At 41.0% G+C, this 14,013-nt stretch overlaps 1 protein-coding gene across 2 annotated transcripts in view; it reads left to right on the top strand.

Moving 5' to 3' along the window:
• macrod1 (mono-ADP ribosylhydrolase 1) overlaps window positions 1-14,013 on the top strand; it is a 110,559-nt gene that overhangs the window by 58,518 nt on the left and 38,028 nt on the right. For both annotated transcript variants that reach the window (XM_034138997.1, XM_034139008.1), the window contains exons 4-5: window positions 1,903-1,932; window positions 12,270-12,386. In XM_034138997.1, coding sequence (XP_033994888.1) covers window positions 1,903-1,932; window positions 12,270-12,386 — 147 coding nt within the window. The remainder of the gene's footprint in view (window positions 1-1,902; window positions 1,933-12,269; window positions 12,387-14,013) is intronic.

Genomic DNA, 14,013 nt, shown 5'->3' with positions numbered 1-14,013 from the left:
ATTCTCAGTAGAATCTATCAGCTCTTAAATAAGATGTGCACTTGAAATCCGCTCACTCATTCACATTAAATAACTTCCTCTTTTTCAGCTCATGCTGTAGTGAGCTGCACATACTCAATCTGAGAGGGAGATATTTACTTAGGGAGATGTTAGTGAGACATATGCAGAGAAGGCTGGTGTGTTTAAAAGGCTGAAATTAATGGGGGTTTACCATTAATGAGGCAGTGGGGGATGGTGAAAATGTTGAAGAATAGAGGATTCTTGTGAGGGAAAGACAGCTTGGGGATTTTGTCTTTCTTTTCTCCTCTTTTTACAGTTGCCTGATACACCATCTGAGTGCGTGCCCAATTGGCTCAATGCCGGCAGACAGTAACTTAAATAAGAAAAGTCCCCTGTGTGTTTTGAGGTAACTTTGTAGCTGTCCCTCCCAGGCAGATTATGTGCTTATCAGATTTTCCTAACATGGTCACAGCAACCACACATTTGATCCACGAGCAGGGAAAGAATTGGAAAACATGATTTTTACGAGTTTATGGTCAGGTTTGAGTTTTCTGAAAGCGATGCAGATCCCCCCAGGCTAGCACTGCTGACTTATGGATATGTGGGTGAGAAAAACACTTGGAAATTGCACATTTCAGAAGCTGCAGCAGCCTACCTTATCACCCAGTGATTCACACTCTTTACACATGTGCAGTGACTTGATTCCAGCAGGGAAGATAATGGTTTGTGGCCAGCCATGGCAACGAGTATTACATCTCGACTTTTCTCTCTTTAAAAGAGCTTTAAAATATTTTTATTGAATTTAAGCTACTATCACCTCCTTGTTTATCCTTGGTATAAAGTCCCTGTATGATCAACTTGAAGACAAATTGAACCTTCCTGTTTAGTCGCACAGAGTTGTTTATTTTCCTTTGGACTACAAGCTCAGCATGAGTTATTTTTTCATTAGCTTTGCAGTCAGTGGAGCTATTCTTCTCAGTCCTCATCGACGGGACTCAGAGCCTGCTGCTTCTCATTCTACCATCTAATCACGGAGTTACACCTGCAATGCCAGGTGAATGCAATTAATCGCTGGTTGGCAAACCCAGCGGCACTGTGAGCCCTTGGGTTGGGAACCACTCTTGTTGAGCGATGCTGGCACCAATAACAAATCATGCTCCCAAGGACAAATGTGGAGATGTTTTTCCCTCCAGCAAGTAAATATAAGCAAAAGTTATTTCAGTACACAAAACTCAACCAATTAGACTTTATTAAACCTTTGAGATCAGAGATTCTGAACATCACACCCACGCATCAGTGCAAATAATGTTCTGAACTCAGCTTTAAATAAATACAGTGATGAGGTGCGGTGGATGATGATATTTTTTTAACCCTCTGGTGAAAGGTCAAGGTAGTACAGAGCATTTTAGCACTGATTGGTGATTTCTCTTTTGCAAACAGTAATCAAAACTACCACCTTTTATATCACACGTCATCACTACTGATTTCTTTCATTAAACTGATGATTATTTATTATATTAAAACATTTCTTTTTTCTGCTCATCACAAGTTCTTACAGTCCAAGTTGATGTTCACATGTGCTGGCTAGCAGATATGCATTTAACATTTACACAATCGTAATATCAGAGGACCTTTAACCAGGGAGTGTTTAGTATTCTTGCTTGAAAACCATCCAGTTAATCAGTTTTCAAAACATTATAATAATTAACTGTTTGTTTAAGTAATTAATAACTTTAGCTCTAAATTGATGTTTTTACAACTGATTTGATGTAGTAAAACCTTGACTTCAGCTGTGCCCATTTAACATTTTGAATAATTGTATGCACGTCCACCAGTTGATACGTATTTGTTTTCAGACATGTTTGTTTCATGAGTATTTCTTCTTTCTTGTCTCTCTTTCAGCCAACAAGACTCTGCTCGGAGGAGGGGGAGGTAAGTCACAACCTGTCTGATCCATCGGCTGTGTGTGTTTGGATTTGCTGCCAAGATACTTGTCTCCCTCAGTTCATATTACCGGTATAGCTTTGTGGTGCAAATAGTCCTGGACAATAAATAATTGTAATCAGATGATGCAGTGCAACGTGCTAACTAAAGAGAGTGTGTATGTATGTGTGTGTTTCTGTGTCGTATGCGTGGTGTTTGTCTTTGTATTGGAGCAGGTAGCTCTTTGTTGTGGCAGGTGTTCAAGGTGGGTTTGCATGCTGCGCTGTGTGTCTGTGTGTCTGTGTGTGAGTGTGTGTGAGCGCAGGTGCAAAGTCCATACTTCATAATTTACGGGTGTGGAATGCTGTGGATATAAACAGCCATTTTTCAATGTATTGTTGACTCAGTGCTTTGCTGCGTGCGTGTGATGTCGGACGTCAACGTTTAATCGATACTTGTAATAAATCTGTAAAGCTAATGCAGCAGCTGCATTCACTAAAACATGTACACACACATACACACTCCTTTCCAGCTGTGTGTTTGTTAATGCTTGCAAATTTGGGTGATGGTGTTTTTGGTGGTGGTTATCTTTTTCTTCATTTGGGCAAACAGCTCTTAACCATTCAGACCAGCTGACTTGCACTGCCATTTTACCCTTCCAATTTGTATGTTTGTGTGGATGTGTGTGTGTGCGCGCTTGCACATGTTTCAGCTGTCCAGTCTCCATGGTGACATATTCACTGTCGTGGCACACCTGTATATGTGCATGAGAAACCGTATATGAGTTAATCACAGAGCATTTGCCTGCCTCTAAAAGTGCATTTGCTTGCCTAAAGTGTCTTATTGAAGCCGTAAGTCCTAAGCATCCACACACACACACACACACACGCACACGCACACACACGCACACGGGCTCCACCCTTAACGATATACACCAGATGAGCCTCAAGCCATAAAAATGGACTGCTTCACACATGGCACCCACTACATGCAGTCAAGCAGCGCGAGATCTACAGCATCGTTTGATGTTGTCCTGAAGTCTCTGATGGCTCTACAAAGACAGATGGTTTCTAGAGAGGCTGTGAACTGTGTTCGCGTCAGACTATGTTCATTTAATGAAAAGCATGTTAACATTGGTTTATTCATTTATAAAAATATATTCAGTTAAATGAAAACACAATAGCTGTTTAATTCTGAACATTTGTCCAACGATGGGTTAGTAGAGGTTACCTATCCAACAACCACCATCTGCATACTTTTTTTTATCCATTTCTCTCTGTCACTCTTTACCAGTTTGTCTCTGGCTCAGTTGATTTCTCTCATCTCTATCTTAATGTTCTTATTTCCCTTGTGCTGTCTCTCTTTCCAGCCCCGTCCTTAGGGGTTTGCCAAGGCAGATAGAGGCTAGTTGTTAATTAGAGAGAGAGAGGTAAGCTTAGAAACAAGGGGAAGAATTGAGTAAACAGGAGAGACGAGGGGAGACTAGGGTGAGTGTGAAAATACAAGAGAGACAAAAAGGAATAAAGGTCCAATAGATAATATACAGATGCAAGGGGCTGAGTAGAAATGTATCACAGAAGAATATTCTTAATACATCTCCAGTGCCGAGGTCACAATCTGCACTGAGTAACCAAGAATACATTCTTCCAGCTGTTTCCATTGGAGCTGAGACAACAAAGGTCTTTACAGTGCTTTTCTACTCAGTCTCGAGGGTACCTGGGTAAATGTCATTCAGTTAGATCAAACGCACACCTGCCGACTTTGTTTTCTTCAATCCGGAGCGGCGCTGAGCTCCAGCGGCGCATCAACAACAAACTCAAGGACAGGAAATTAACATTTTTTTATGACCACTGGCTACAATTGCTCATTTATCTAGAGCTTATCTAGCAATACAACGTTTCACTGCTTTGATTGATTTTCCAAATAGTAACAAAATCCCAGATGATGATCAGTGGTTCAGTCAGACAGCCAGACAGTTGCTTCATATAAATACATATGCGTTTGATTTGAGAATAAATGCCAATGGAATTGCTGGAGCCAGGACTCACACTTTGAAGCATGTATCTGGTTCTCCTTCTAGGTCACCATATGTCAGTAATGTACCTTTGGGATGCGTGGTGCATTGAAGTGTTTTTCCACAGGTTTGTGGCCTGCACAGAAATCTCCTCTACAGTATATATGGAAGAGGAGCTGAACCTATTAAACATATTTCAAGCCACTATAAACCATTTTCAGGGATGAAAACATCATGTTTCACTGTTGAAGTTGTACTTTTTTATAATAATGAACTTTATCTGGTCCCTCTCAAGGGCTCCTCGGCAGCACACAGGAGGTAAACAAGCACCCTTTAAGCTACTATTTCAAACTCCGTTCATCGTCAAAGCGCACTAAACCACAGTTTAATCTGATACCACTCCAATACAGCGAGACCTTGTTTTGTTTTGATGTGATATATAGGTCTCTGATATATATAATGCAATGGTTGCCCAACCTAAGAAAAGGTTATGTCGTCACAAGGTTGCCATATCTGATTTTTATCTGATCTTATTTTCAGACAGGTTTTTAAGGATCAGGAGAGCAAGGGAGATAATTGTGTTACCTGAAAGTTTCTTAATCTCTTAACACATTGGGGACACATTTATGTATAAAAACCCCTAAATCACATGTACACTAAAAGAGTAATTCATCACTGTTATTATTCCTTATCTCCAATGGCCATAAGGACGTCACTCTTTTAGATCAAAAAGACTGTAAGAGACAAAATACAGTGACTAAATGCAGTGGGTAGCTAGGATGCAACCATAATACGGTTAAAAAGATGTGTCCCCCAAAATATAATTGAGTAGCACTTTAGTTCATGGGAATGTAATTATGTAGGAGACAGGGTTGCTTTGACAGTGCTTTCACTAAATCAAGGGACTGCCTCATGGTCAGTAGGGACAGGAACATGACCCCTATTAACCCTGAAATACCACTGTTGGCATGCCAGTTGCTGTGTGGTAATTTGATTCAGCATGGATTAATTTAGAAAAATGCAACATATGAGCCCAAAACTGAAATAAACAAGGTTGTGTAACTAGATTTGGACTCAAGACAGAGCCTTAAGGCCAAGGAATAATTATGTATATGATGTAGTGGTGGTGCTTTAGTGTTGCATATTGCCAATTATATTTTAGTCCTACCACAAACAAGTCGACAAAGTTAATCTAGATTCCTACTTGATTCAAGGGGATAACTTGTCTTAGAAACCCGGGGCGTAGGTTTTTAATTTATAATTATGGAATTTTCCTGTCGAAATCACAAATGTGCTGTTCTTCTATAATATTATAGAGACACACAGTTCAAAACAAAGGCAGCTGCTATAAGAGAGGCTGTTCTGGGTCTGTGGGGAGTGAGCGCACAGGATGTGAACCAGCCATGAAGCAAATGATTGGTTTACGTGTCTTAAGACATCCGGACCAGCACACAATAGATGAGCATGATCCCAGTAAAAATTTCATCCACTTACATTTTTTATAATTTGGTGGGGAATAAAGAACAAGACCCTCCCTCGCACCGGATTTTTTTTTGCAGAGCTGACTTTGTGTGTGCTGACATCTATAATCAATCCTCCAGAACAAGAATGAGGTTTGATACCCAGCTGTGGAAGTCTGGTCCCTGTGTTTCTGCTTTCTCCTTGTCTGGATGAGGAGAATAGATGCAGGCGGAGGACAGGCTTGTCTGAATGCCTTTCAGAACAAGAGAGCGTGTATTGTGAATAAAAGTAGAGAGCAGAAGATTGGTTTTGGGGCGGGGAGACAAGACAAGAGGCAAAGAGCACTTAGTGTACCTTCCTCATGCCGACAGTGCTGTCAGTGTCTCAGCCGCCGCGTAGATTCTCCTTTCTCACCGCAGCACTATGTTTATGTACGTGGAGTAGTTCTTAGTATTGAACAGGTTGCTTAATTTAAGTTTGTGTGTACACAAGTACATACTATTGTAAAGCAGTGTGCATGTGTGTGGATGCATCCACCACCAAACCCATCCTAAATGTTGCCTTGGCAACAAGCTGACTGAAGTAAATGAGTGTCCTGGCTCTGCTGAGGGATTGTGGGAAAGCAATATGCCAGCGTTACGCCCCATTAGTTTGACGGACAGCCTGTTTGGCCTATAAGAGGTCAGCTGGCAAGGGCAGCCATATTAGTATTCCATAGGAGAGACGCCTGGATTGGTTTTACGCTAATGTCAATCTGTGTGTGTGTGTGTGTGTGTGTGTGTGTGTGTGTGTGTGTGTGTGTGTGTGTGTGTGTGTGTGTGTGTGTGTGTGTGTGTGTGTGTGTGTGTGTGTGTGTGTGTTGTGTGTGTGTGTGTGTGTGTGTGTGTGTGTGTGTGTGTGTGTGTGTGTGTGTGTGTGTGTGTGTGTGTGTGTGTGTGTGTGTGTGTGTGTGTGTGTGTGTGTGTGTGTGTGTGTGTGTGTGTGTGTGTGTGTGTGTGTGTGTGTGTGTGTGTGTGTGTGTGTGTGTGTGTGTGTGTGTGTGTGTGTGTGTGTGTGTGTGTGTGTGTGTGTGTGTGTGTGTGCCCGCCCTGCTGGGGGTTGCAGGCTACTCGCCAGGTAAGCACATCGCCAATTATCACTTCTCCCTCTCCACCAGAGTCAGTCAATACAGAGCCTGTGAGGAAGGCATGATAACACCTGAACTGGTCAGACGCCTGCTTAGCTGGCTGCTTACTGCTCTTTAGAGGCCAAAACACTCATTTATAGCACCTTTCTGTCTCCATCCATCCTTTTTATTCTGCTTCCTGTCTGAAGCATTTATCTCCTTCCCCGTTGTCTTTAGCCTCCCTCATTTCCTTCACCTACACACCCTTTTTACACTTGATCCCCTTCCAAACCCATTTCTCTTTGTCCAACTGTGCTTTTCCATTCCCTGTCTCATCTGTCTGTCTGTGCGAGTCTCTTCATAGTTTTTTTTTAATATCTCGGTCCCATCAAGTATTCCCCAGAAGACCAGGCTTCAGCATAAAAAACGTTGATGTGATATTTTGTATGGTAATCAAGGCTAAGTAATGAATGCTGTTTTTTTTTTAGTGTCTAGTTATATAAAGTAAATTCATGGCCAATTTATTATAATCTGTTGATGTCTGTTGGTGGCATTAGATGTAGCCAATTATGGCTGATTGTTGAGTAGTTCAGGTACAACATTTGCATGCGCCGGACTCAGTGGAGTGTGAACAAGTATCCTTTGACACTGCAGTGATGCTAATTTAGTTTAGTTTGGGCTTTCCCAGTCCCTGCTGTCTAAATGAGGAATACATCAATACCCATTAATGTATATAGCATTGTATAGTGAGCCAATATGAGTCTGACTTATTATCTCTAAAGGGAAATGGATTTCAGTAAATAACACAAACATATCTTTACAATTCTAATTATCTAAAAATACTCACTTTCTGTTTCTGCAGTTAAATAGATGCCCAAAATATTTCTCCCAAAAAACTAGCATGTACACTTTTCTTTGCTATTATGAGGCACAGTAGTCTCTTAGCCACATGCTATTGTCAGCATGCTAACATAATCAAAGTAACAGTGTTAATATACTCCATAGTTTACCATGTTCATCGTCATGGTTCAGAATGTTATTGGGCTAAGTTTTGCATATTTGCACTTAAAACTAAAGTACAGCTGAAAGGAATATATTAGTTTTGCAAGTATTGAGTCAGCCAGTAGTGCTGTCATAATTGGCGAAAGATTACCCTGCCATCCCTATTTCTTAATTCTCCCTTTTTATTAATGTCACATAGTTAAATATTTCATGAATAATAATTCAGGTATTTTACCCAAAAAGACTCGGTTGATGCTGGCAGTGGCTCAGTCAGTAGGGGATTGGACTGTGAGCCGTAGGGTCGCCGGTTCAAGTCCCCGACCAGACCTAAAAATGGAGTGTGGACTGCTACTTGGAGAGGTCCCAGTTCACCTCCTGCCCTGCCGTGGTGCCCTTGAGTAAGGCACCGGACAACCCCCTTCCCCCCTCACTCCCATTGCTCCCCGGGCGCTGTGCAATAGCTGCCCACTGTTCCTAGTACTAGACTCCTGGTACTAGGATGGGTTAAATGCAGAGAACACATTTCACTGTGTGTACTGTGTGCTCTGCATGTGTGACCATTAAAAGAGGGGTTCATCCCTCCCCTATATATATATATATATATATATATATATATATATATATATATATATGTATATATATATATATATGCTGGTCTGTAAAATATAATAGTGCCATCCTTGACCACTAATACACCTGCATGTGTGCCAGCCATGAACTGCTGGTGCAGCCTTACTTCAAACGATCTTTCATTTTCGCCCCCCTCCGGTCTTGAATCCCCCCTTCCCATTTCGGACCACATTGAAGTGACGGAACAGTGTGTGAATCTACTCAGTAGCGTGCAGTGCTCATGCTGAGCTATTACACCAGCTCCCACAGAGCCTGAAGTAACCGCAGTCTGAAAGATAGGTAACATGGGCTGTCTTCAGTGAATGTAGTTAGAGGGACAGCTCTTTATATTAAAGAAGAAGTGAGTCACCGTGAGATTGAATAGGTTTATGGTTATTTGTTACCCCTGCTCTCCAGGTTCAGACTGTGTCAGGAGAGAGAGTAGTTTATTATTTCTCCTCTCAAACATGAGAAAAACAAAGGCTATAAAGAGAAACTCTCTTAAGAAGAACCTTTGTATTTAAACCACAGCTGTTCCTGAACCTCATGCTTATTATTGTAACCATGAGACAAAGGTCCCGAAACCATAACAAAGTCTTAAGTTTAACCCAAACCGTGATAATTCCCATTATTTGTTGTTCCTAAACCTGAAGGCTAAGCATAGTTAATTTGAATTATAAGAACAAATCATTTATAATTGGGTCAGTGCAATGTTCCTACTGTAAACAAAACACTTATTAACTGATTGAGAGTCGAGAGTCATACTGAGAAACACAATTGCTAAAGTAACATGCAGAAACACCACATGCAGGGATAACTGGTCACCCGTCGTTTATGGTCAATCATTTTCTTTCTGTGCCGGGACACGTGTTACTTAATCTCATGTTTAGCTGTATGTGCACACACGCATATGAGCTTTTAAGTGTGTTGTTGTGTATGTGTACATGCTTCATATTGTGTGTATTGGCAACCACACGAACATGTATGTGTGGGCCTATGACGAGATGTTTGCACCATTAAACACACACACATGCAAAAACACAAAGCATGAAACAAAGAAAGGGTATTGTTGATAATTACGTTTGAGTTCAATTTCCATTTATTTTTCTTTTGATTCTGTTTTTCTGCCTGTTTCCTTATCTCCCTTCAGACTATTTTTACATCTGCCTCCCCTCCCTTCCTCCCTCCTTCTCTTTTCCAGCTCTCCTTCTTATCACACTTGTACTTTATTTCAGAGTCGGGCTGCTTCAATGTGTGTGTGTGTGTGTGTGTGTGTGTGTGTGTGTGTGTGTGTGTGTGTGTGTGTGTGTGTGTGTGTGTGTGTGTGTGTGTGTGTGGTGTGTGTGTGTGTGTGTGTGTGTGTGTGTGTGTGTGTGTGTGTGTGTGTGTGTGTGTGTGTGTGTGGTGTGTGTGTGTGTGTGTGTGTGTGTGTGTGTGTGTGTGTGTGTGTGTGTGTGTGTGTGTGTGTGTGTGTGTGTGTGTGTGTGTGTGTGTGTGTGTGTGTGTGTGTGTGTGTGTGTGTGTGTGTGTGTGTGTGTGTGTGTGTGTGTGTGTGTGTACAGTCCTTGAGGTGGCACACACAGCGTGAGCATGGTATCTGAGCTTGTTTCTGTGCACCCTGAGGAGGTAGCCAGTGTTCAGAGCTCGTCTTTCACAACCTCACACTTGTGCTTAGCTCACAGTGTGGCCCAGTTCAACGTTGCACAGCATGACATGGCACACTATGGCTTAGCCCGGCATGCGATATGCCAACTTAACACAATAACGTTCGGATAACACCAGACCCCCGCCCAGAGATACTCGGTTTAGAGGAACACATCACTGCAACAGCTGGTCCGTATACGGCAAGGCGGAGATAAGAGCCACAGGCCAACACGCTGAGCTGTGACATATGGATGGGTGTTATTGTACTATTTTCACCAAGTGCTGACAAGTCTCACAGTGCCTTGACAAACTCATTCCTGACAGATGTGTTTTATTCTGGGTTAACTTAATTATTAACACCAGACTCTTACATTAAACCTCTGAATTATTTCAAAAGAATAGTGTGAAGAGTCTCCAGCCAGGATCTTACCTGGACACAATGCTGGTGATGGTGAAGATAGTGTTTAAACCATATGGCATTTACAGTATAAGCTACTGATTTATTTTGACAGGGAAACTCAATTGTTGCCAGAATAATGTTTAGCTGCAACATTTTCAAATGTAGGAAGCACTCCATTTATGCATGCAAGTTGTATTGTGTCAGTCAGGGTCGAGAGTGGGCGTACAAAGCTCACAGCTTTGACTCCATGCAGGATGTGAGTATTCACATCCAGAGTCTTGCCTGTGGTTATGGATAATACAAGTAAAAGTACTTTGGTTGAAGTTAGGGAAAGATCGTGTTTATGGTTAAATATTAATAGAGTGAACACATTGTATTCAGCTTTAACCAAGAGGAAGATCCAAACCGAACCCTTGTGCTTTATATGCACAACGATAACCATATCAAATATTCATTCTTTAGCTGTTAGGCATAGATGTATTTTTGAATACATTTTACAGGGAAGACAAATGGAATATGTTGGTGGTGGACATTTTGCAGCTACATTCAGATGAACATTTTGCAATCTTGGTAACAATTTCATTAGTATCCTCAGGGGCCCTGGTGGCTTATAGAGGTTTAAAGGGATCATTTTGAGTTTTGAAATGGGATGGTAGGAGGTACTTATCCACAGCCGTATTCAATTGTAACACCCCCAGTTCAGAGAAGCAGACAGGGTAACAGGCACTGACTTTGGTGGATAGTTTGCATTCAACGATGTGAAACATAAACAAAGCAGCGTCCTTTGAACTAAATTGACTGTTTTTGCCAAAGGAGGCTGGTAGCTTTAAAGAGAGCATTGATAACAGCTTAAGTTCCCTCTCAGAAAGAGATGTCTGATTGCAAGGTAAAGAGGTTCAAATATTCCAAGTTATAACGATGTTTTCAATGGGGCCTAATTGGAGTTGGCTAAAAATACATTTAAAAAAGGGGGCTGGTGGTCTGACATCTACGGTGCAATGTCCCCACTTTTTTGGATGTCACTCCCCATTCAAATCTCTTGTCACTTGTTTCTTGTCAGCTCTGACTTTCATACATACAATGGCCTAAAATGCCAGATGAAAAACTTTAAGATAAGTTTTCTTATAAAGTATTTTGATCCAGACTTCTGTTTCTACAACTTTTACCAAACCTGATGGTACATTTGAACAGGAAAGAGAATAGGGGAACTCATCATCTGTTTACTCAAATTCTATCTTTCAGTTCTCCTTGCTTTCTATGATGTGTCTTTCATCATCATAAATGTGCAACTTTTCCCTCTTTTCCTTCCTTTGTAAAATATAAAAAGGATTTTATATTTTTCCAATAGTTGTTTTCATTACAAAGAGTGAAATCCTGTTTTCTATTAAAAAAGTTTTGGCTTTGAAGATTTGTTTCTTAATGGTGAATTCTTTCTTGATATAGCATTCATATCTGTTCTTTCTATTTTTCCCTGAATTTGCTTCAAGTGTAATTAAAGTTCTGTGCTGCTTTCTAGAGGCCATAATGCTGTGAACCACAAAAACACAGCTGTTGAGATGCAGATAGTTTAAATATTAACTTTGAGGGAAATGTGTCTCACTGCAAGGGGTGCACGGATTGTGACTGAAACTGGTAATTGACACATCTGTAAAATTGCTTATCCTGCATCATTGCCCTTCTGGAAATGAACACAGTCACGGTCTTTAGATGTGGTGTGGATCAAAGATAGATACAGATTTATGAAAATGTAATTAATAAAGACTAATTGACCAAAAAGTCAAAGTCAGCTGAGTCCTTAATAACACATTAAGTGGAGTAATTAACCAAGGCAGTGGCCATTAAATCCATTAAATAGACTGACACACGGAGAGACATATGCTTTGATTTATTAGACGGAAGAAGAAAGAAGGATTTGGGGTGAAAAGTTAGCAACCTGCAGAAGACAGGAAATTCAGCCATTAATACTCACATTATCCAGCTCCTTTCTGCACTCACCTTTCACACCTGTAAATGTGTCTGCTGCACTTCAAACATTTACCCTAAGTGGTCAAATTGAAGAGCATTCACTTAAGTAGGCCAACTCTCTGAATCTCCTGTCCTCTCCTCTCCAGTGGACGGGGCGATCCACCGCGCTGCAGGGCCGATGCTGAAACAGGAGTGTGCGTCTCTTCACGGCTGCGAGACCGGAGAGGCCAAGATCACGTGTGGCTACGGCCTTCCAGCAAAGTGTGAGTACAAAGTGTGTACATGTTTGTGTGACTTCTAGCTACCTCCGTGTGGATGTGAATGTGTAGGAAAGTGTAAAGGTAAAACAAAGGTAAATAAAAGAATGGCGAAAAACAACAACATAAATTAAGGCAATTTTAAAGTCAAATCAGGCATCAGGAGGGTTATACTTCTACATCAAAATGTACAAAACCCTACTGAACTTTTTATCCTTTAAATGAATTGACCTTTCCAGCCCAAACTAAACCACCAGCTAAAGCTAATTTCCACCATAATCTCTCTTACTGCCTTCCATTTATAGCAAAGTAAATGGCCCTCAATTATTAAGTGGCACTCTATTGCGCCATGTTTAATGTGACGAAACTGAAGATTCAACATGACAGAAAAAGCTTTCCTAGGTGTTTTAGTTCCAAAAACTGCCTCACCTTCCCTGACTTCTAAAAAACGATCTTTTTTTATGAGAGAACCCAGAAGGACATTTCAACATGGCAGAATTCCTCCAAAAGCCAGGCTCTGACTAGCAGTTTCGGGCAGATTTATCCTCCATTCATCCCACCGAAAATCAGTGGAGATATCTGATCTGGGACCTTTAACGGTACTGATGTTGGTCCCAGATTGATGTGAGGGGTTCAATGATTCAGTCTTGAATCTGTGAAGCTGTTAACACACTCATCGGGATCGCCCTGATAATATCAATCATGGTTCATATTTAGGGGGTAAAACTTGCATTGGATTTCTTAAATTGGAAATGTAGGTGCTTGAAATGTATGCTTGAAATACCAGGATGTCCTGCTCTATAATACAAGCTTTTCTGGCTCTTCTTAACCACAATTATTTGCGGAGAGGATGTAGGAGCAAGAGCATCAAGGTTCAAGGCACAATGTTCGGAGGAAGTCTTCTATCTGCATATTGCATGCAACAGTATATTCTTTGTTAGGGCAGCTGTATTAGGTACTAAACAAAACAAGTAAAAACGATTTGGAACACAGCCACAATCTCAGTTTCTGCTGTATTGATTTTGATTCTTTTCCTAAATGTCCATTGTGAGTCTGACAACGTTAATGGAGTGCAATGCTAAATAGATGGAGTACATCATTCTGACGTGATGGATTGTCTATAATTTAAGTCTTTGAAACAGTTACACACAGAATTGTACTTGCCAAATGCAAAGTGTGACGGTTCAAAGAGTTCCTATGACACTGAAATAGAACCACCTCCTCCCCCTTAATTATAAACATTAAACGTTATCTTTTGTAAGAAGCTAACCATGCTAATGTCAACCACTGTAATGGTACACACACACACACACACACACACACACACACACACACACACACACACACACACACACACACACACACACACACAGCACCAAAAGGTATTGCAAATATGCTGTCACCAAATTGAGTATTATAATAACCACCCAGGTGTGTGTTTCGTGGGTGTGTGTTTGAGAAAGATTACAATAAAACTGAGTCTGTGTCATATCAGCTTATGGTTCCATGGAGAGTTTAAGATCACAGTGAAACAAGAAGAGGAAAAAAAGTTAAGAGAGGTGATGATAAAGGCAAGCTCAAGGCAGAACAGAGAGCAGGAGTAGAAGACATAGATAAGCATACAGTGGGAGAG

Source organism: Trematomus bernacchii, unplaced genomic scaffold, assembly GCF_902827165.1.
Source record: "Trematomus bernacchii unplaced genomic scaffold, fTreBer1.1, whole genome shotgun sequence".
Classification (NCBI taxonomy): domain Eukaryota; kingdom Metazoa; phylum Chordata; class Actinopteri; order Perciformes; family Nototheniidae; genus Trematomus; species Trematomus bernacchii.
The sequence above is the reverse complement of the archived record's forward strand: the minus strand, read 5'-3'. Positions and strand labels throughout refer to the sequence as shown.